Genomic DNA, 23,793 nt, shown 5'->3' with positions numbered 1-23,793 from the left:
GCACCTCATATTAATTTCTTCAAGGGCATCTATCCGACACCCCATACTCTCATAGATGCCCATCAGAATGCTGAGTTGGCACTTAATTTCTTCACAGTCTCTGCATGCACGCACGCATGCACGCGCGCGCGCACACACACACACACACCCCTCTTTTGGCTAGACCATGTCCTGTTCTAGACAGGTCTACAAAGATTTTACATTTCACACATTTTTTAGACTGTGATGCATTGGACAATCGCCCCATTTGTTTCTCCCCCGAGCCACAGTACTACTGCTACCGTTGCTTTGCTGCTCTAGTCTTGGGTCATGATTCTTTTTTAAGTACAATTTGATTAACAGTGAAATTTAATAAGATTAATAAATTTTTAATTGATTAATTGATAATACTATACTAAGCTAACAGATTTCTAATACGGTGCTATGTATTTCGCTATAAGCGAAATACATAGCACCATATTCTGAGGGCGCCTCCATAGCCAGGTGGACAGGAGCAGTAGTGTATAGCACACGCTTTTTGATTAGACCGGGGTTCGAGCCTGTGACCACCAAACACAGAGGATGCAGAAGGTCAGGGAATGACCACCACATATCCCCAGCCCGGATAAAGAGTGAGGGTTGGCGTCAGGAAGGTCATCCGGCCATAAAAATTTCATGCCAAAACAATAAAAACGCTGACCCTATATATATATATATAATGGGAAAAGGCGAGGACAAAAAAAAAAAAAAAAAAAAAGCTATGTATTTCGCTTATAGTTTTAAGTTAAATCTTACGCTATCAAGTTCAGGATATACGTTACGCTATTTGTATCGTATAACAAGGGTGGCAGTTTACGAATGGTAAAATGTATAGACACTAAGTATTAACTTTCAAAATCGCTATCTAAAATTCAAAATTAAACAAGGAACGGGACAAGGACTATAATGCTACTTATAGAAAATACTTTAATATATCAGGCTTATTTTCGAAGTTTACAGATGATACAAAGGTTGGCAGGGTTGTTAATGACAGTAATGGCAGTGTGCTACTGCAACAGGATCTAGATAATTTGGGAAGATGGGCTAAGAAGTGGCAACTGAAGTTTAACCTTGATAAATGCAAAGTACTGCATATGGGTAGAAGTAACCCCAGAGAAACGTTCCAACTGTGTGGTACTACACTTAAAGTGGTAGAAAATGAAAAAGACCTGGGAGTTATTGTGCAGTCAGATATGAAGTTTTCTGAGCAATGCAGACAGGTTGCCAGGGCAGGCCATGGGGTTTTGTCAATGATATATAGAAATTTAAATTAAGAAAAGACAGATGTAGAATAGATGTGCAGAAATTTCACTTTAGCTAACGGGTGGTTAATTGCTGGAACAGACTTCCATCTGTCGTTGTGGAAGTTGATAGGTTAAATAAATTTAAGGAGGAACTGGACAGGCATATGGAGAGAATGGTGTGATTTGTGTTTTTTTTTTTTTTTTGGCTGATGCTGCACAAGCTCATGCACTTGCTTTCTTGCATCACATGCCATTACTACTACTATAACAATTAAGTCAATAAAACGGCTATATATAAATAAAAACTTAGCGTTTGCCAGAGCTGCTAAATCTTGTCCAACACGTGGATAACCTCGTAACCAGTATCCCGAATGAAATTGTCCAGTGTCTTCTGTGTGACTAAATGCTAATGCTGAAAATATATTTTTATTGATTCTCATTATGGTTAAGCATATTGTGAGGCCCTTGGGGGATGTCTGACAGTGTGTGGGAAATGTTTTAATTCATTATATGGCTTGTAATAGTCTGGTGGTTTAGACAATTCCCCAAAATAAAAAAAAAATAAAAAAATAAAAAAATATTTTGACTGCTTCGTGGCTTTATTCATGAAAGTCTTATTGTAAATGATGATTGTTTTCTAACATCTAGTATTGTCAAGTGTCACAGATATTTGACAAGTCTGCTGTGTGGACTTTAAATGCTATAGCTGGAAATATGTTAATGTTGATTCTCATTATGGTTAAGCATATTGTGAGGCACATCATGGGATTTCTGACAGTGTGTGGGAAATGTTTTAATTCATTATTTAATTAATTCACAAGTTTTATTTAATTCACAAGTGTGTATGCGGGGAGCATTGTCGAGGCCACGTTATGTCAAGGATCTGGGTATATTCTTACCATATGTACACCATATCCAAAAATTTCATTACTTCATGCAGCATGTCCCACCCACTTTTTCTTACTATTGAATACACCATGAATTGTCAAACTAATAGAACAAGATTATCTGCAAAAAGATCTCAACCTCCCAAACACTTCCTAATTTCACAAATATACGTGGTCTCACTTCTAATCTCAACGATGTCCATTTCAACTTGCAGTCTGCCAAACTCCATGTACTTTTTCTGATAGAATCTCAGTTATCGGTTAATTCAACTACTGCTCATCTCAGATGCCCAAATTATTCGCTGTATGATTCCTTTCGGCTCAAAGGTGGTACTTGTGCATATGTCCGTTCTTGATATTCCCTGTCAGAGATTTGGCAATTTGGAATCTACTCTCTGTGATCTTCTCTGGCTTAAAATCTCTCTACCTCATTGTGTCAAATTCATCTGTTGTCTCTACCGTTCTCCCAATTTCACTAATCACTTGGAGCTCTTTGACTTCCTCTCTTTGCAACTTGACTTTCTCCAGTCCAACTTTCCTAACAGTGAAGTAATTTTTCCTTGGTGATTTTAATGTTCACAACTCCAGCTGGCTTCCGTTTTCTAGTCACACCGACCCAGCTGGTCGACATGCTGAGGCTTTTGCAATTACTAATGACCTAGCACAGATTGTTCATTTACCTACAAGAATACCGGACAATCCTAATCATACAGCCAATACATTTGGTCTTTTTCTCACAAACAACTCTTCTAAGTACACGGTCGAAGTGAGAGGTCCTTTAGGCACTTCAGATCACAACTTGGTGATTGTCTCTTCTCCAATGGAACCTTTATCTCATGGCTATTCCCAACCTCGTGTTATTTGGCATTACAAGAGTGCAAAATGGGATGACCTGCAAGACTTCCTTTCTTCTTTTCCTTGGTCGGATTACTGTTTCAAAACTTCTGATGTCAACGTTTGCTCATATTGTGTCAGTGAAATTATTCTTGCAGGAATGGAATCCTTTATCACACGCTCCACTTTAAAATCTCATCCTTTATCTAAACCTTGGTTTTCCAATAAATGTGCTAAAGCTGTTGAAGAGAAGAATGTTGCATATTAAGAGTGGGAGACCGGTGGAATTACTTAACAAGTACAGGTCACTGATGAAAAAAAGCCATGAATTATGGTTGAATTTGAAGGTGTCTGCAATTCGGACCAGACACGATAGGAGGGAGTATATGATGAGAGCCCTGTCGATCAATTCGGCCCTGGAAAGATTGTGCAGGGCTCAAGGGGTAGAATTTTTTTCAGACTGGTCTGTACTTGTTAACAGGAGAGACTGCTTCTACAGGGATGGGATACACTTAAATAGAAAGGGTGCAAGAATGTTTGCTGATGCTATCGAGGCACTGTTAGGTGGGTCGGAAAACAACTAGATTGGGGGGATACAAGGACTAATAAATTAACAGGAGCCACTGGCAGAGGAGAAAGTGATTATTGCACTGCTTCTATTGGAATGAGCAGCAGCCTGGAAAATAAGATGCAGGATATTTCAGAGACTGCTGGGAATCATGGGGGTACAAGTAAACACATGGGTTGTGTTAGGGTGGCTAAGAGGAAGAGCAGGTGCATGTATACTTGCGTGTACACCAATGCTAGGAGTTTAGTAAATAAATTTGATGAATTTGAGGTATTGCTCAAAACATCAAAGGCAGATATTGTTGGAATTTCAGAGACGTGGTGTCACACAGATATAAGGAATTCAGAACTGGAATTTGGGTAGTACAATGTTTACAGAAAAGATAGACAGGATAGGAAGGGAGGAGGGATTATGCTATTAGTTAAGAAACACATAAAATCCAAGGTAGTGAAGCCATTCGACATCGCTGGACAGTGCAGTGTCGAGTCAGTTTGGTGTGACATAAGCATTGGGAGATCAAAATTGAGACTAGGAGTGTGCTATAGGCCTAATAACTCTGATGAATATAATAAGAAACTGTACAGAGAAATAGAGTGGGCAAGTAAATCAGAGAGTCTTATAATGGGGGATTTTAATTTCCCAGATATTGACTGGAATTTGGGGGCTGATCACTCACACACTAGCAAGGCTTTTGTGGATTTATTGGATGATTGTTTTCTACATCAGCATGTTCGGGAGACAACTAGAGGGAGTAATACTCTTGATTTGATTATCAGTAGTGATTCTTCATGCATTAGGAATCTGCAGATAAATGAACCACTAGGTGGCAGTGATCACAGTGTTTTGAAGTGGGATTTGCTCAAAGATGTAGTTAACATTAGGGGTAAAGGGAAGGGGTATTGCTTTCGTAAAGACGACTACGATGAACTGAGACAGTATTTAAATTCTATACAGTGGGATGTTTGTTTGTTTGTTTGTTATTTGGTTTTTAGGAGCATTAGCAACTAAGGCCATATTGCTGTGGGATATGCGGTGGTCATTCCCTGACCTTTCCGTATCCTCCGTATTTGGTGGTGACGGACTCGAACCCCGGTCTAATCAAGAAGCGTGTGCTACGCACTGCTGCTCCTTCCCACCTGGCTATGGAGGCACCTACAGTGGGATCAACTGATGATGTTACCAACACCAAATTCAAAATGGGAAGCATTCAAAATGCTTACCTTGGAAGCTACTAGGCTTTACATACCAACTAAGAAATATTGTTCCAGGTTTAGGCCTAAATGGATGTCAGATGAACTAATGAGGCATATGGCAGAGAAGAAAAATGCATGGGATACATACAAATTAACACATGACACAGAAGCCTATGATAGATACAAGTTGATCTGTAACCAAGTTACAAAGGAGGTTAGGCAGGCGAAGGCAGATTATGAGAAATCCTTGGCAAGGGATGCGAAGAAAAACAGCAAAGAGTTCTTTACTTATGTAAACTCTAGAAGGAAGGGGAGGAATCAGATTGGTCCACTTGATATTGATGGGTCAACTGTTGATGATCCTGCTCAGGTAGCTAACAAACTAAATGAATATTTTGCATCGACATTCACACATGAGGAGTTATTCAGCGAGGGGAATGCCAGAGGTGTATTCAACTTTGTCAGTAAGCTTGAGAATCTTGTAATAACTGAGAGTAAAGTGGAGGAGAAATTTTTGAAGATAAACACAAGAAAGGCACCTGATGTGGATGGGATCTATCCAGTTATATAAAGGAGGCAGCAAAGGAAGTAAGCAAACCCTTAGCCATAATTATGAGAGCTTCCTTGAACTCAGGGGAGGTACCCACAGAGTGGAGAAGTGCAAATGTGACCCCAATTCACAAAGGAGGATCAAAGGCTGACACAAGTAATTATAGACCTGTGAGTTTAACTTCTGTTCCAGCATCATCTAGACAAGACTTCAGTTATAGCTTGGACACAGCATGGTTTTGTTAAGGGAAAGTCTTGCCTGACCAATTTGATTGGATACTATGATGCAGTCACAAAAGAACTGAATGCAGGGAATAACTTTGATATTATATACTTGTATCTTAGAAAGGCTTTTGATACTGTTGCACATGGAAGACTGCTGCACAAATTGGAGCAGTGTGGCATTGGAGGCAAATTGCTGCTATGGATAAAGGGGTGGTTGAGGGGGAGAAGGCAGAGTGGTAATCAATGGACACTGCTCATCGTGGAATAATGTTATTAGTCGAGTCCCTCAGGGTTCAGTATTGGGTCCTTTATTGTTTTCTGTATTTATAAATGATATTGATGATGGTATATCAAGCTTAATGTCCAAGTTTGCAGACAATACGAAGGTTGGCAGGGTTGTCAAGAACACTACTGACACTATGCTGCTGCAACAGGATCTGGAAATGTTGAACAGATGGGCTGAGAGGTGGCAAATGAAGTTTAACATTAACAAATGTAAAGTACTACATACGGGAAACAGCAACCCCAGAGCAACGTATCAACTCTGGTACTACACTGACAGTGGTAGAGAATGAAAGGGACCTGGGGGTGGTTGTGCAGGCAGATATGAAGTTCTGTGACAGTGCAGACGGGCTTCAAGAGTAGCTCATGGAGTATTGTCAATGACTGGAGTACTGTATACAGTTCTGGAGGCCGCATTTGAAGAAGGATGTAGAGCTGCTGGAACGAGTACAGAGAAGGGCAACAAGATTAGTGAATGGAACAAAGGGGTGCTCTTACGAAGAAAGGCTTAAGTTTTGCGAATTGCAGTGTCTGGAGGCTAGGCACCAGCGAGGTGATCTGATAGAGGTGTACAAAGCCTTGAATGGTTTGAGCATGCTCAATGCTGATGGGATTTTTCCTCTTGCTCAGAATAATCACCTGAGAGGGCATAAATTCAAATTGAGGAAAGACAGATGTAGGATAGATGTGCGGAAATTTGCCTTTAACCAGCGGGTGGTTGGTAGGTGGAACAGACTTCCATCCCTTGTTTTGGAAGTTGATAGCCGAAATAAGTTTAAGACTCAGCTGGACAGGTATTTCGAACGAACAGAGGGGTGAAGTGGAAGTGGTTATTTTTTATTTATTTATTTTTTTTTTTTTTTTTGGCTGATGCTGCATAAGCTTGCTTTCTTGCATCAAATGCCTCTGCTAATGCTACATCTTAATTGACTTGTTTCTAATTCTCCATTTTCATTGTCTGCCTACACCAAAGCTCACAACAATTGTAAAGCAGTTATTAATCAGTCCAAACTAGAGTTTGAACAGGCTAAGAGTAGAAAACTTGCTTCTTGCCCTAATGCTAGCCGAGCATTCTGGTCTCTTGCCAAAGCTGTTGGCCACAACTTTTGCCCATCTCTGTTCCCACCTCTGTCCAAAACAGATGGTTCTGTTGTCACTTCAGCCAAGGATTAAACTGACCTGCTAGTCTCCCATTTTAATTCCAACTCATGTATTAATGATCTTGGTAAAACACCTCACACCATTCCCAACATGCTCCATTCAGTGCCTCCTGTGGTCTTCCGTCAAAAGGATGTCAGAAGGATTTTGACGAATCTCGATGCTAAGAAAGCTCCAGGTCCTGATGGTATTTCTCCACTTGTTCTCAAAACCTGTGTTCCTCAACTTACTCCTATTCTTTGCCACCTTTTTTCACTTTCTTATTCCAAAGGTGTTTTTCCTTCTGCTTGGAAATTTGCTCATATCCAGCCAGTTCCTAAAAAGGGTGACAAATCCCTCCTATCCAATTATCGTCCCATTGAAATTACTTCTACTCTTTCTAAAGTAATGGAGAAATCAATTAACCGCCAACTCTTAAACCACCTAGAAACCTTCCATCTGATCAATGATCACCAGTATTGATTCCGTCAGTGTTGATCCACTGGTGATATTCTGGCTTTTGTTACCCATTTATGGATAAATTCAATAGAATCACAAGTTCAGTGAAACACAGAGTTGATCTAGACATCTCAAAGGCTTTCGATCGTGTTTGGCATAAAGGTCTTCTAAACAAGCTTCCGTCTTATGGTTTGCCAACTGTTTTTACTAATTGGTTATCCAGTTTTCTCTCTGATCGCTCACTGAGGGTGATGGTAGATGGCTCTCTGTCTTCTAACTTCTCCACTAATGCCGGTGTCCCCCAAGGTTCAGTTCTTTCCCCCACTCTTTTCCTCTTGTATATTTATGACCTTCTTCCATTGACTGGAAATCTTATCCATAGTTTTGCCGATGATAGCACATTGCATTCCACTTTCCATTTTGAGAAACCTTGTCCTGCTCAGTCAGCTTCAATTTCTTGAAAATCTGCTACCAATTCCTTAAACGCTGATCTTCAAGTAATTCTCCAGTTGGGGCAAAGAGAATTTAGTTTATTTCAACCCTTCTAAAACTCAGTATTGTCTTATATCTCGCAAAAAGGATTCTTCTGCTCCTATGCTTATCTTTAGTGAAACTCCGATTTCTAGGCAAAATGATATATTTCTTTTGGGGATTACCCTGACTTCTAATCTCTCTTGGCACAAGCACATTACAAATATTGCTTCCTCTGCATCTAAAAAACTTGGTTTTCTCTTTCGCTCTCGGCGTTACTTTTCTTCTAAACAGCTGCTCACTCTGTATAAATCGCAAATCCGCCCTGCCATGGAATATTGTGCCCACATCTGGTGTGGTGCCCCCAAGACATCTCTCAGGCTTCTTGATTCCATTCAGAAGAGGGCAGTTAGGTTAATTAATGATTCATCTCTAACAGAGTCTCTCCACTCGCTTTCTCATAGACGCACTGTTTCTACTGCATGCCTCTTCTACAGATACTTCCATGGGCACTGTTCTTCTGAATTGGCTTCTGTAATTCCCACTCTCTCTTTCAAAATAGTCTGAACACGTGCCGCCTCCAGCCAACATCCATTTACTGTCCAACTTCAAACTCACAGAACCAACTTTTCATCTTCCTCGTTTATTCTTTCAACTGTCGTTTTCTGGAATAACCTTCCTTCATACGTATTTCCTGAAAATTACAATCTACAGAAGTTGAAGTCCAATGTCAACAAATATCTTCTTTCGTCTTATCAACCTCCACCCAAGCACGGTCCTAAGTACTATAGGTTCTAATACCTCTCGTGTTTGGGGTTTAAATAAAAAAAACATATATATATATATAATGAATTAAATGAAATTAGTCACTCTCCCAAGTCTACCGTCCTCAGTTCGGCCACCCAGAAAATTATTTTTAGGCTTAATGTAGCTGAGTGGTCAGGAGCGAGACGCTTTAACACACTCACGCTTTGAGTGGACCATGGTTTTCAAGTTTTTTAACTGCTAAATACAATTAATAACTGTATTCATGATTTATTGTAAACCTCTCTGACCTGGTCGTCATGGTGGAGTATAAACAAGTACTTTTTTATATAGCTAAACTTTCTTAAAATCCTATTATTTTTTATTTATTATTTATGTTTGAATAACTATTTTATGTAGTAATTTATCAATATAGTTATTTAAATTTTTTTTTTATTGTTATTTGTGGTTACTGTAATTCTTTAAATGATGGTACCAGATATTTGTTTTTTAATAATACAGTCAAACTTCATTATAATGAGATCCAATGGACTGAAGAATATTGCTTGTTATTACTGTTACCGATTATATCCGTTATTGTAGTCTGTACGTTATTTTGCTTTTACTCATTATATCCGTTATTGTAGTCTATATGTTATTTTGCTGTTATTGATTACATTTGTCATGAACACAGACACACAGATATATACAGTATATACGTATGAAAAAGGGATAAATATAACAATGAATAATGACAGCTCATGATTACACGATTAATAATTTTTTCGATATATTTATGCACTCTATAAATAATTTCATTATTAAAATTACAATAAAATGTTTTGATATTATACATTGTTTTTATTTTTTAAAGTCTTCCAATGTAATGTTTTTTTAAATTTCTTTTAAGGTGAAATTTATGAGCAATGGCTTCCATTTTACTGAGATAAAATCAAAATTCAGGATCAATGTTATTGTTTTATAAACAAAGAATGAGTTTTTAAAGCAGTTTGTCTCTCTGATCGACACTACATTAACACTCATTGGACACTCACTACCATTTTCTTCCTCACTGTCGTCTTTTTCTCTAACAGCTTTCAGAGTGTGCTCGTCTGCTGGCATTTTAGCAGTCATGAGATTGTTGTTGTGCCTGGTCTCATAATCATCCACATACACCAACCCAGTATGCAAGTTATGTTTCTTCAACCACGTTGTTAATGGAATTTTGTTATCATTTTCTTCAGAGTGTCTATCGGCTTCTGTGGGTTTTGGTTTTGCCTTATTAAAAGATTTTTTGATGATCTGTGATGTGACCTTATCTTATGCCTCACTCGCAGATTGGATGGCATCAGTAACTGAAATTTGAAATTTTTCCTTTCTTTCAGTGGATTCTATAGTTTCTAATATTAAAAGTTTTCTGAAATGGCATTTAAAGCTTCTAATAAGTACTTGTTAACAGGAGATTTTGCTTCTACAGGGATGGGCTACACTTAAATAGAAAGGGTGCAAGAATATTTGCTGATGCTATCGAGGCAGTGTTAGGTGGGTCGGAAAACTGCTAGCTTGGGGGGAGACAAAGACCAATAGATTGACAGTAGCCACTGGCAGAGGTGAAAGAGATTCTTGCACTGCTTCTATTAGAATGAGCAGAAGCCTGAAAAACAAGATGCATGGTATTTCAGAGACTACTGGGAGCCATTGCGGTACAAGTAAACACATAGCTAAGAATAGAAACAGGTGCAGGTATACTTGCGTGTACACCAACGCTAGGAGTTTAGTAAATAAATTTGATGAATTTGAGGTATTGTTCAAAACATCAAAGGCAGATATTGTTGGGATATCAGAGATGTGGTGTCACACAGATATAAGGGATGCAGAACTGCAATTTTGGGAGTACAACGTCTACAGAAAGGATAGACAGGATAGGAAGGGGGGGAGGGGTTATGCTATTAGTTAAGAAACACATAAAAACCAAGGAAGTGAAGCCAGTCGACATCGCTGGACAGTGCAGTGTTGAGTCAGTTTGGTGTGACATAAGCATTGGGAGATCAAAATTGAGAGTAGGAGTGTGCTATAGGCCTAATGACTCTGATGAGTATAATAAGGAACTGTACAGGGAAATAGAGTGGGCCAGTAAATCAGAGAGTCTTATACTGGGAGATTTTAATTTCCCAGATATTGACTGGAATTTGGGGGCTGGTTACTCACACACTAGCAGGGCTTTTGTGGATTTATTGGATGATTGTTTTCTACATCAGCATGTTCGGGAGGCAACTAGAAGGACTAATACTCTTGATTTGATTATCAGCAGTGATTCTTCATGCATTAAGAATCTGCAGATAAATGAACCACTAGGTGGCAGTGATCACAGTGTGCTGAAGTGGGATTTACTCAAAGAGGTAACTACCATTAGGGGTAAAGGGAAGGGTTATTAGGGTTATTGCTTCTGTAAAGGCGACTATGATGGACTGAGACAGTATTTAAATTCTATACAGTGGGAGCAACTGATGATGTTACCAACAGCAAATTCAAAATGGGAAGCATTCAAAGAACTTATCTTGGAAGCTACTAGGCTTTACATACCAACTAAGTAATATTGTTCAAGGTTTAGGCCAAAATGGATGTCAGATGAACTAATGAGGCATATGGCAGAGAAGAAAAATGCATGAGATACTTACAAATTAACACATGACACAGAAGCCTATGATAGATACAAGTTGATATGCAACCAAGTTACAAAGGAGGTTAGGCAGGTGAAGGCAGATTATGAGAAATTTTTGGCAAGGGATGCAAAGAAAAACAGCAAAGAGTTCTTTACTTATGTAAACTCTAGAAGGAAGGGAATGAATCAGATTGGTCCACTTGATATTGATGGGTCAACTGTTGATGATCCTGCTCAGGTAGCTAACAAACTAAATAAATATTTTGCATCGACATTCACATATGAGGAGTTATTCAGCAAGGGGAATGCCAGAGGTGTATTCAACTCTAGCAGTAAGCTACAGAATCTTGAAATAACTGTGAGTAAAGTGGAGGAGAAACTGCTGAAGATAAACACAAGAAAGGCACCCTGGGTGGATGGGATCTATCCAGTTATATTAAAGGAGGCAGCAAAGGAAGTAAGCAAACCCTTAGCCATAATTATGAGAGCTTCCTTGGACTCAGGGGAGGTACCCATAGACTGGAAATGTGCAAATGTGACCCCAATTCACAAAGGAGGATCAAAGGCTGACACAAGTAATTATAGACCTGTGAGCTTAACTTCTGTTCCAGGAAAATTAATGGAGGCACTGGTTAAAGAAGCACTGCAGGATCATTTAGACAAGACTTCAGTTATAGCTCAGACACAGCATGGTTTTGTTAAGGGGAAGTCTTGCCTGACCAACTTGATTGGATACTATGATGCAGTCACAAAAGAACTGGATGCAGGGAATAACTTTGATATTATATACTTGGATCTTAGAAAGGCTTTTGATACTGTTGCACATGGAAGACTGCTACACAAATTGGAGCAGTGTGACATTGGAGGCAAATTGCTGCTATAGATAAAGGGGTGGTTGAGGGGGAGAAGACAGAGAGTGGTAATCCATGGACACTGCTCATCGTGGACTAATGTTTTTAGTGGAGTCCCTCAGGGCTCAGTGTTGGGTCCATTATTGTTTTCTGTATTTATAAATGATATTGATGATGGTATATCAAGCTGAATGTCCAAGTTTGCAGACGATACAAAGGTTGGCAGGGTTGTCAAGGACACTACTGACACTATGCTGCTGCAACAGGATCTGGAAAGGTTGAGCAGATGGGCTGAGAGGTGGCAAATGAAGTTTAACATTGACAAATGTAAAGTACTACACATGGGAAACAGCAACCCCCAGAGCAACGTATCAACTCTGTGGTACTACACTGACAGTGGTAGAGAATGAAAGGGACTTTGGGGTGGTTGTGCAGGCAGATATGAAGTTCTCTGAGCAGTGCAGACGGGCGGCAAGAGTAGCTCATGGAGTATTGTCAATGATATACAGGAATTTTTCCAGCAGGGATAAGGAGGTGATTATTCCCTTGTATAAGGCAATGGTCAGGCCATACCTAGAGTACTGTATACAGGTCTGGAGCCTCATTTCAAGAAGGATGTAGAGCTGCTGGAACGAGTACAGAGAAGGGCAACAAGATTAGTGAATGGAACAAAGGGGTGCTCTTACGAAGAAAGGCTTAAGTTTTGCAAATTACAGTGTCTGGAGACGAGGCACCAGCGAGGTGATCTGATAGAGGTGTATAAAGCCTTGAATGGTTTAAGCATGCTCAATGCTGATGGGATTCTTCCTCTAGCTCAGAAAAATCACCTGAGAGGGCATAAATTCAAATTGAGGAAAGACAGATGTAGGATAGACGTGCGGAAATTTGCCTTTAGCCAGCGGGTGGTTGGTTGGTGGAACAGACTTCCACCCCTTGTGATGGAGGTTGATAGCCTAAATAAATTTAAGGCTCAGCTGGACAGGTATTTTGAACGAACAGAGGGGTGAAGTGGAAGTGGGTTTTTTTTTTTTTTTTTTTTTTGGCTGATGCTGCATAAGCTTGCATTCTTGCATCAAATGCCTCTGCTAATGCTAAATGCTAATAACGCCTTGAACCATAGGTTGGAGAACAGAAGTTGAGTTCAGTGGGAATAATATGTTTGATTTTGATTAGATTGCGAAGAATGCGATATGATAGGCAATTGTCTAAAATCAAAAAAAAATTTTCCTTTCTTTTTTTTTTTTTTTTCTCTCTCTAAGTCCAAGTTTTCGCTCTCTGTCCAAGTTACACAATTCTTCAAAAATTGATATCTATGCTTTTTTTTTGTTATCTTGGTATATTACTGGAAGCTTTTTAATGTTTTCAAAGCATCTTCTTGGATTTGCCATTACTAAGAGTTTTCTTTTTTCAGCTCCCCTAATATTTGAGCAAATCAGACCAGTTACTTCCTCTTTTTATTATTTTTATCCTCTGCACTTTTCACTTTTAATCTCGTGGGTCATGTAGGTGACAATCGGTAAAAATTTCACTTTCAAAGGAAACCTTTTATATTTGGCCACACATTTTCAATCTAATCATTACTCAGTTCTTTGTTGATGCCACTGGATTTGCCATTTGTCTTACCATAAACAATATTATTTCTTTTTGTGAATCTGTCAATCCCCTGTTATTGCAAACAAAATCTGCATATTAAGTTGATGTGCCAGTTTTTTAGCTTTTAATTTTAGTTACACTGAAAAGAATCTTGTCTAGATCACTTTTATCATACCTACACAACTTTTTTTGAAAGCACTATTAATTCTTTCCCGCTTTTTACAAATGGCTGACACAATTGATGAGTTTAGTCTTAACATTTTGCAAATGGATGCATAGCTTGTTCCATACTCTAAGTCACAAATAATATTTACTTTCTCTCTGATTGTTAGAATTTTTTTGTTGGTTGCCATTTCAAGGTGAAAAAAGAACTGGATTTAAAGCAGCACAAAAACTTAAAACTTAACACAAGCAGAATTATTTTTAAAAATTCCAAGTGTTTCTTCCAAGTTTTAAAGAGATATGTTCACACACAAAGTTTGAAGTTGTACTGAATCCTTCATTTCTACTGAATCTGAAAGCTGGATATTTCATATGATCCAGAAAAATTTGATTAGTTAATTTGCTGGGTAATTTCTCTCCCTATGTATTCTTAAAATCCATAACAATAGGGAAGAAGCCATCTATATCAAGGGTCCACCATTTTATCAAAACCTTTACTCTTCTGAACCGCCTAAGGTCACAGAACGTGAAATTAATGACCTCATCAGGGATCTCGAAATGCCAAAGAATAATGGAGAGCTTTTGGCCCGAGGCTACAACAGTGGAATCATCTAGATCACTCTGTGAAAGGGACAATATTTCATACTCGAAATAAAGACCATGATAAATTCCATCAAACAGAAAGCGAACTCACTGTTTGTATGGAGTTGATGGTCTAATGGCAGCAATGAAAATGAGGCACATTCTCAAAGAATGAACACTATTTATAGATGCTTCTAAGGTTAGCCTTAAGGCTGTTATTACACAATGGAAATATGCTGCCTTCAATACCTTTTGCATATGCCATCCAAAAAAAAAAAAAAAAAGAAACATACACAAACATGGAGAACATCCTCTTAGGTGTACACTATCAGAAGTATGAGTGGCAGATATAAAAGAAGTATGAGTGGCAGATATGGTGATTTAAAGGTAATTGCCATTTTATTAGGACTACAAAAAGGTTACACTAAGTGTTGTTGCTTTCTCTGTGAGTAGGATAGTCTTGTCAAGTATATACACTTTGAGAAGTGGAGTTGGCCTCAACAAAAATCATTAACACCTGGAATGAAGAACGTAGCATTTGAACCACTGGTAGATCCAAATAAAGTTTTACTTCCACCACCACATCAAACTGGAGCTCATGAAAAATTTAGTGAAGGCTTTGGAGGTGAGCAGTCCTGCATTCATATACTTGCTAGAGAAATTCCCAAGAGTTAGTACAGAGAAGATTAAGGGAGGTGTTTTCATTGGTCCACAGATACGGCAACTTTTTAAAGACGAACAGTTTGAATGTGTCAGTAATAGCGAGAAATCAGCGTGGAAAGCTTTTCGAAATGTTTCAACTGGTTTTCTAGGAAATGTTAAAGCCAGCAATTACAAGCAGCTTGTGGAAGATCTCATTACTTCTTACGAAAAACTGGACTGCAACATGACATTGAAGATGCTACATTTATTGCACTCACTCTTGGATTTCTTCCTGCCAAACTGTGGTGCTATCAGTGATGAACACTTCCATCAAGACATCGCAACGATGGAATAAAGATACAAAAGCAAATGGAGTGTCATCATGTTAGCCGATTATTGTTGGATGGCGAAAAAGGTTGCTCCCGAAGCTGAATACAAGCGAAAGGCGAAAAGGTCCCATGTTTGATATAGGTATGTTCTTAGCTAGATCTTACTGCCATATAAATAAAAATTACATTGTATAATATTAGAAACTACCTTTTTTTTTCCCCTTTCGAAAATGAGAGCCAATCTACCGTTTTAAGCAGTATTTCCATGTTTACCACCCCAAAATCTATAAAGTAAACTTATTTTTATGCCAATGACGAGAAATGACCCAAAATTTGTTCTTCAGAGTTATAAATGGGTTTGACCGGATTTGTTTAAGATTGAATGCAATTAACCTTATTATAAACTTTATCATCATTGTTGATAACAGTAGATGTTTCGAAAATTTATTACTGAAAAAAGATTACTTCAATTTGTTTAGAAAATAATGTCCTTTGAAATTAAAGTGAACGTTACTGACACAGAATTTGTAGTAGTTGAAAATTGTGCTGCGTGGGATACAAATGCAGTCATATTGAAGGTAAGGTTGATATTACTTGATTTATTTAGTTTTTCCTTTTTTTTATACAACTAATAATCTTTTTCTGTGGTTCTTTTATGATTGAATATTGATCAATTAATTTATTATTCTTAATAAAGTAAAATTCTCATTATGAAATTATTTGACTATTGCTATGTAAACTTTCATACATAGGGATATTTAGATACAGCAGGCCCTCGTTATAACGTGGTTCACTATAATGCTGATTCACTATAATGCTGTTCTTATATTATAACCCATATCTCACCTTAATGCTGTTACAACTCACTATAATGCTCTTTTATCAGCATACAGATCGAATTTTTGGCATGTTTAATGAAAACATTTCATCTGATGCAGTCAATAGCTTGAAAATGAATAACCAAGTTTCACACACTGACTTGCAAAATTTTCACACGCTCAGTGAAAATTTTCTCCCACGCTAATTTAATTGCACTGTGGTGACTTCTTACATAGTTCCAAGATTAACATTTTAAAAAAAATCACGTATATTGCTTGTAATATTTGCATTATATTAATTTATCCGAAGTCTAGTCATCGCTCGGTACAGTGTTAGGCATTGTCCGTAATGGACAGTTTACTCAAACATTGTATCATAATTAATGCAACGCATTACATTTTCGAAGATTAATAATGGCGGATAACAATTAAAAAGGAACAACGTCTGGACACAGTATGAAGCCTACTAAGGTAAGAAAAAGACTGAATTTGAAAATTAAATTATATGTTTTGAAGCGAATTGATTCCATTCAATGACAAGTGGATGTGTGCAATAATTTAGGACTGGCAGGGTCAACTGTAAGAATAGTTACAAAAAATAAAGAATTAATTTTAGCAGTGGGAAAGACAGCTGTTCCACTGCAAGCAACTAGACTGGATATTGTAATTGAAATGGAGAGACTTCTAAATAATTTTATTGAAGATAATATCCAATGCACAATTCTGTTAAGTTAAATATTATTAAAGAAAAAGCGATAAGCCTATATAATGATCTGAAGAAAGCTCACCTTTAAAAAAAATGTGGAACCATTTAAAGTTAGTAAGGGCTGGCAAGATAGATTTAAAATCTAGGGAGAAGCTGCAAATGCAGATCAAGAAGGAGCCGAAACTTTCAAAGAAGAACTAAAAATTATTGAAGAGTGGTGTTAAACTTCTCAACAAGATTTTTAACATAGATGAAACAGAACTTTTTTGGAAACAAATGCCTAAAAGAAGTTTCATATCGAAAGAAGAAAAAAAAAACATGCTAGGCTTCAAAGTTGCAAAGGATCGGTTCTTTATTGTTGGGTGGTAACACTGCAGGGATTTTAAAGTAAAACCCCTTTTAGTTTACTAGGAAAATGGCCCAAGTACAACCCAAAATCGACCAAAGTTATGCAAACTCAGCAGCCCAGGGCCATCGGATTAATAAATTCCTGATTTTAATTGACATTTTAAGTTTAATTTTTATATATAATGTAGTTACTTATGACATAATTATATATGTATGTAATGGAGAATATTTTATATGTACAAAATTTTAATATTAAATATTTGACCGACATTTGTGCATCTTTTAGCTACCGTTTAATATTGATTAGGAAATATCCTATGGCATAGACCGCGACTCACAAATGCATATGTTACATTCCAAGAATACTGTAAAATGCAGGATTCTGTAAATGCTGAACCATATAACAAAATATTATTAAAAATTCTAATTTAATATTAGTAGTAGTGGCAAAATCACGCAAGAAAGCAAGCTAATTTAGCAGCCATTTCACTTGCCCATAATAGAATCAAATGGAATTTTGTTTGAATAATCAGTAACACTCTGGCTGAAAGCAAAGTTTTGCACATCTATCTTGCCACCAACCTTTTCTAATTTAAATGTATATTTCCTTGTTTCTGTTTATTTGAGAAAGAGTAAGAATACTGTCAGCATTTTACTCAATCCATTTGAGGGCTGAAACACTTCAGTCAGGTCTCTTGCTGGTGCCTAGTTTCTACACCCACATTTTACTGAACTTAAGTCTTGAACTAAAGAAGTGAGTACTATTTCAACTTAGATATTGAAATAGTTTAAGGAAATAATGCTGTGCTTTGTTAGAGAGAAATTTATAATGCAGTTTAGCATTATTTCTGAACCTCAAGACTTTCTTGATAAGGATAACCTTTTATGTTCCTGACTAACTTCGTTGCTCTTCACTGCACTCATTTCTGCAGACCTTCCTTGTTCCTTAAATTAGCTCTGGAACCTGTATGCAATATTCAAGATGTGGCCTTACCATTTCTTTATATAAAGTGATAATGAGCCCTTATCCCTCCTGGCAAAATTTCTTCACATAATTTAGAGAATCCCATGAGTCGTCCTAGCAGCCTGTCTGCACAGCTCAGATAACTTTGTGTCATGTCTTGTCTTTTCTTTTCTGATATAACTGTATAACATACAGTTAGTTTGATATACTGGAATTAATGCTACCCAAAAGCAGTACCTTGCATTTTTCAATGTGAAACCTTGATTGCCACATTTCAACCCACCTACCTAATTTTCTAAGGTTTTGTTGGAGTAGCATACTCTGATTACTGTCATTAACCAACTGCACAACTTTTAGCATCTGAGAACTCAGTTTAGACATTAAACTTGATATGACTTCATCAGTATCATTAATAAATATTGAAAAGAGTAAGTGGCTATCACCAAACCCTGAGGGACTCAACTAATAACATTTGTCCACAAAGAGGAATGGTGATTAATCAGATTGGTCAGGCAAGAACTCTGCTTAACAAAATCCATGATGTATTTGCCAAGGTGATCCTGTGTTACTTCTTTACCCATTGAATCCATTATTTTCCCCATCACAGAAGTCAAGTTAACATGTTTGTGATTTTCCACTGTACTCTCTGATTCCCCCTTTACAAACAGGAGAGATATTTGCATATCTGTAGTCTGTTGGTATCTCTGCTGATTCCGTAGCCAGGTGGGCAGGAGCAGCAGCACATAACACACACTTCTTGATTAGACCAGGGTTCGAGCCCGTGCCCACCAAATACGGAGGATGCAGAAAGGTCAGGGAATGACCACCGCATATCCCCGGAGCAATATGGCCTTAGTTGGTAATGCTCCTAAAAAACAAATAACAATAACAATCTACTGATTCTAAGAACCCTCATTTAATTATGGCACAAGTTTGCACATCTCTTTTGCTGCTGCTTTTGATATAATTGGATAGATTTCATGATGCTGCCAGGTACCTTATTTACTTTAAGCTTCCAGTTATCAGAAAATCATTTAGCTCTCAACTATTACTTGATATAGTTCTGAAATTTCCATGCTAAAAAATTTCTTAATATTTGAATATAGATGCAAAATACTTATTTTTTTTGTCAACATCCTGAACAGCGTAATCAATAGTGAAGAATTCCTATCCAATGGACCAGTGTGATTCAACCTTCCCTTTTAGTGTTAACATGTGCAAAGCATTCCTTACTACTTTTTCATTGCACTCTTAGCCAGAAATCTTCATAGCTGCGTTAGCATGTCTGGGAATTATTCCCAGATTAATTTGATTATGGACTAGTTTTATGTATACTCTGTGTTCCTGACAATTTACAACCATGCCATGGATTTTTTTTCCTTCTCTGCCTCTCATCTGGCATCATTAGGACTAAACCTTGAAAATATTTCTTAATTGGTATAAAAATCTTAGTTTCTCCCCTGAAAGCTTCATATTTAGCATTTGTATTTGATAACATCATTATAAGTTAGTCCCACTAAAAAGAATTTAAAACTATCAAAGACTGTTGTAATCACCTTTATGAGAACAAAATCCCTTCTGTTTACCCTTGACAGTAGTTATATCTTTAAATATATCCATCTTGAATTCATTATTATCATTGCCACCTAGTAGTTTACTCACATGGCGATTCTTAATACATGAAAATCATTGCTTATATCAAATATATACTATTTCTTTCTCTTTTGCCTCTCCATCATGTCTGCATAAAAGACATTTATTCATTAAATCTCAAAATGTTTTGATGAGTGTGTGCCTAACCCACAAGTTCTAATCAAAAAAAAAAAAAAAAAAATCCCCACAATATGATATTCTGATTTATTGGCTCAGGCTGTCATTTTATTTATGACAGTCATTTTGCATATAATATACTCCTCTGTTATTTTTGTTTTCACTGTTTGTCCCCAGCCTTGTTCAACATTACACTAATGATCTGTATCAGTTGGATGCACTGTTTTTAAAATCTGTATGATTCTTATTATCCCTTGTTTCTCCTTTCTGTACAATTTTCAATTACTGTATTCAAATTCTGCATGTAATGAATTATCTCACACTTATCAATGAATTATCTCACACTTATCAATGAATTATCTCACACTAAACTTATCAAATTTATTTTCTATATTCCTAGCATTAGTGTATATGTGCCTGCCTGATTATTTCCAAAAACATTTTCTCAGCTGCTTCATGTTCCCACAGAAGATATGTAAGAACCAATTTCACCTCTGCTTGAGCTGCTGTTACATTGTTAGTCTGCATATCCTCCCATAGTAGCAGTTTAATGATTCACCTAATACTGTCTGATAAGCATCAGCAAATATTCTTTCACCACTTTTATTTAAGTGAATCCCATCCCTGTGAAATCTGTCCCTCCTGTCAACATATACTAGAAAAATTCTTCCTGATGGAATCTCTAGCTGATTTGATTGAAAAAGTTCTTAAAATATACTCCAACCTGTAATACCTGGGAAATATTCTGAAACTTTCAAATTACAAAAATTTATGGTGATTTTATATTTAAATTTCTTAATCATGATAGCAGAAAATCTAGTAAAAATTAAAATTTAAAATGGTGAGTGGAACTTGCTCTCACAGATTGTTTTTAAACTGTGTGATAATTGATTAGTGATGAAGTATTCATCTACGAAAAGCTTCAGCTTCTGTAGAATTAGATTGCTTAAAATATATTTTTTATAATATAGATACTTATTTGTTTAGTATGAAATTGAGGAATGGTGAGATTGTGTATTTTATTTTATTTTTGCTTGTCCTTTGACAACTATGAAGAATTCAGCACTAATTTTCTATCAAGTAAAATACATCATTGTGCTTTTCAGAAACAAAATATACCAGATTGAAGAATTCAATCTGGTATATTTTGTTCCAATGACTAGGAACATTGACTAGATGATTATAAAAATAAGCATATCAAGAAAAGCTATGTTTATGTCATGGGCTACAGAGTTATGGAATACTTTTCATCCTGAGTGCAGGCATTTTCACATTTGGCCCTTGATGTCAAGCGAATTGTGACCAGTAGATTTATCTGTTTGATTTTTCACTGAGCGATCTCTGTAGAGCGACCAGTAGTTCGTTTTTAAGTTCCCACATTTTCTAAAACTTCATTTGATAGAAGCTCTTCTAACAAAAAGTTCTTGTAGAGAGAGAGAAAGTAAAGCCACCTTTCTTTATATTTTTATTTATTAACTACTAATCCCTATGTGTCTCTGCCTGGTCACACCAGGCACTGCTCCTGCCTCCCCCTGGCATGGCTGGAAACTTTGGCAGAAAAGTTGATCTATCAAAAACTAAAAGGAGCAAATATGGAAAATATTGATTCCCTCTTTAGAGTCGAGACAAGCTTGTGGCCAGAGAAAGAAATTGACCATGACACATTGCAACCAAAGAGGTTTAAAATAAATTCCTCAGCAACAGACTTCCCTTCATTTTTAATATTGCACTCACTATTAGACCAGCCTCTCAGTAAGCTATCCCCCTTCCTTATCCAGAAATACCTGGAAAGTATTGCAGGGTCTCCCAAGATGGTTAAGAGACTGCAGTCAGGGGACTTATTTCTGAAAACTGTAAACCACAAGAATTCGGAAAAATTTCTACATCTGACAAATTTTCCTGGAATTCCAGTGAGAGTATCTCCCCATGCAACCCTAAATGCATCTAAGGGTGTTATATCTAGTTGAGACCTGTTGAATGTAACAGCAGAAGAAATAACCCAAGAGCTTTGGAAACAAAATGTTATTTCAGTGAAAAGAATTATGATTAAAAAAGACAATATACTGACACCTCCCAGCAATATTATTCTCACCTTTAATGCTCCAAACCTACCCTCATCAGTAAAAGCAGGTTATCCAGTTTGCTGCATTCTTCTTTTTATTCCCAATCCATTGAGATGTTTTAAGTGACAAAAGTATGGCCACTCTCAAATAACATGCAGAGGAAACCTGGTTTGTTCCAACTGTGGATCCTCCGATCACATTCAAAGTGATTGTTTGGCTACAGAAATGATCTGTCCCAACTGCAAAGGCAACCATCCTGCTTACTCTAAAACATGAGAGTGGAAAATAAAAAAAATTGTAAAACATAAAGTTGAAAACAAAGTAAGTTATCAGGAATTAAGAAAATTAATTGTACCCAGTATGCCTAAATGTACCTATGCCAATATTGCAAAAAAAAATCAAACAATTGCTACTCAAACATATCAATCTCCGACTGTGCTCAGACTGTCATTTCTCAGCAACAGTCCAATGTCCTCAAGTACTCTGACCAAGCATGTAATACGCCTCTTACTTTACCATCATTTCCTCCCCTACCAGTGATTGATACTACTTCAAATAATCCTAGTTAGTTTGAATTCAAAAAAGACACAGCTATGGATGCAGATTACTCACCAAAACAGGAACAACAACTGATTCGGGAAATATATGTAGAAGATATGGATACTGGCGAGCCTTTCTTTTTTTTCCAAAAAGTGACAAATCGAAGCCTGAATGCCATAAGATAGCCATGTTTAAAGAGGAAATATTGATGGCATTCAAGACTTAATTAATCACTACTCTCGAGTTGGTTTCTATCTACTATTTAACTCCTCAAATTTCTGTTTCCATAAAAAACTACTCTATCTACCACTCACAATACATCTGATTCTGCTTGTGGGGATGGTGTAGCCATTTTAATTAACTCAAAGGTCCCGGCCAGGCATATTACTCTCCAAACCCAAATTGAAGCCGTTGCTGTGCATCTGATTACTCAGATTGCATTAACACTAGTCTGTCTATCTCCCACCAAATCATACCTACTCTTATAAAGATCCTGAAGAAATTTCAATACAGCTACCCCCCATTTCTGCCTGTGAGGGGATTTCAATGGCCATTACCCTTTATGGAGGTCCCAAAATTAGATAGACGTGGCTGACCGATTGAAATTTTACTTTATGAACAAAACCTCACCATCACTGGTCCTCTTACCTATATATACAGTTACCTAGTGGACAGAATTATCCAATTGACCTTTTGATTTGCTCCCCGATACTGTTTTCAGTCATGCAATGGTCTTCTATGGATGATCCCATGGGCAGTGACCATTTTCCAGTTGTTCGTAATCTGCTCACTTCACAACCACCATTAGATGACACTGCAGAAAATAGATATTCCCTTAAGCCAACTGGGCAAAATTTTATGCAATCACTCTGGGCAAAATTTTAGGCAATCACTCTGGACAAAAAAATTATACAAATACAGCCCATCGATGAAGTCACAGATTATGTCATATCCTCTCTTTTATTTCCAGTTAAATACTCAATTCCATTATCAAATTCCACAGCCCAATGGCATTTCAACTATTGGTGGAATGAACAGCACACCAAAGCGGAGAACTTAAAAAATAAAGTGGGGAACTTATTTTGTCGATCTCCAAACACAGTAGTAGTTAATCTTATTAACTACTACTAATCTTATTAACTATTAAACACA

The 23,793-nt window shown here is 37.2% G+C and overlaps 1 protein-coding gene across 6 annotated transcripts in view; it reads left to right on the top strand.

The window, feature by feature from the left end:
* Positions 1-23,793, top strand: part of LOC150079291 (intermembrane lipid transfer protein VPS13D-like) — a 1,618,665-nt gene that overhangs the window by 955,498 nt on the left and 639,374 nt on the right. For all 6 annotated transcript variants that reach the window (XM_090383928.1, XM_090383929.1, XM_090383926.1 and 3 more), the window contains one exon: positions 15,912-16,010. In XM_090383928.1, the coding sequence (XP_090240054.1) occupies positions 15,912-16,010 (99 nt within the window). The remainder of the gene's footprint in view (positions 1-15,911; positions 16,011-23,793) is intronic.

The sequence above is a fragment of the Mastigoproctus giganteus genome, chromosome 10 (assembly GCF_048544385.1).
Source record: "Mastigoproctus giganteus isolate SK-2022 chromosome 10, ASM4854438v1, whole genome shotgun sequence".
Taxonomy (NCBI): Eukaryota; Metazoa; Arthropoda; class Arachnida; order Uropygi; family Thelyphonidae; genus Mastigoproctus; species Mastigoproctus giganteus.
Note: the sequence above shows the minus strand (reverse complement) of the source record. Positions and strands in the feature narration are given on the sequence as shown.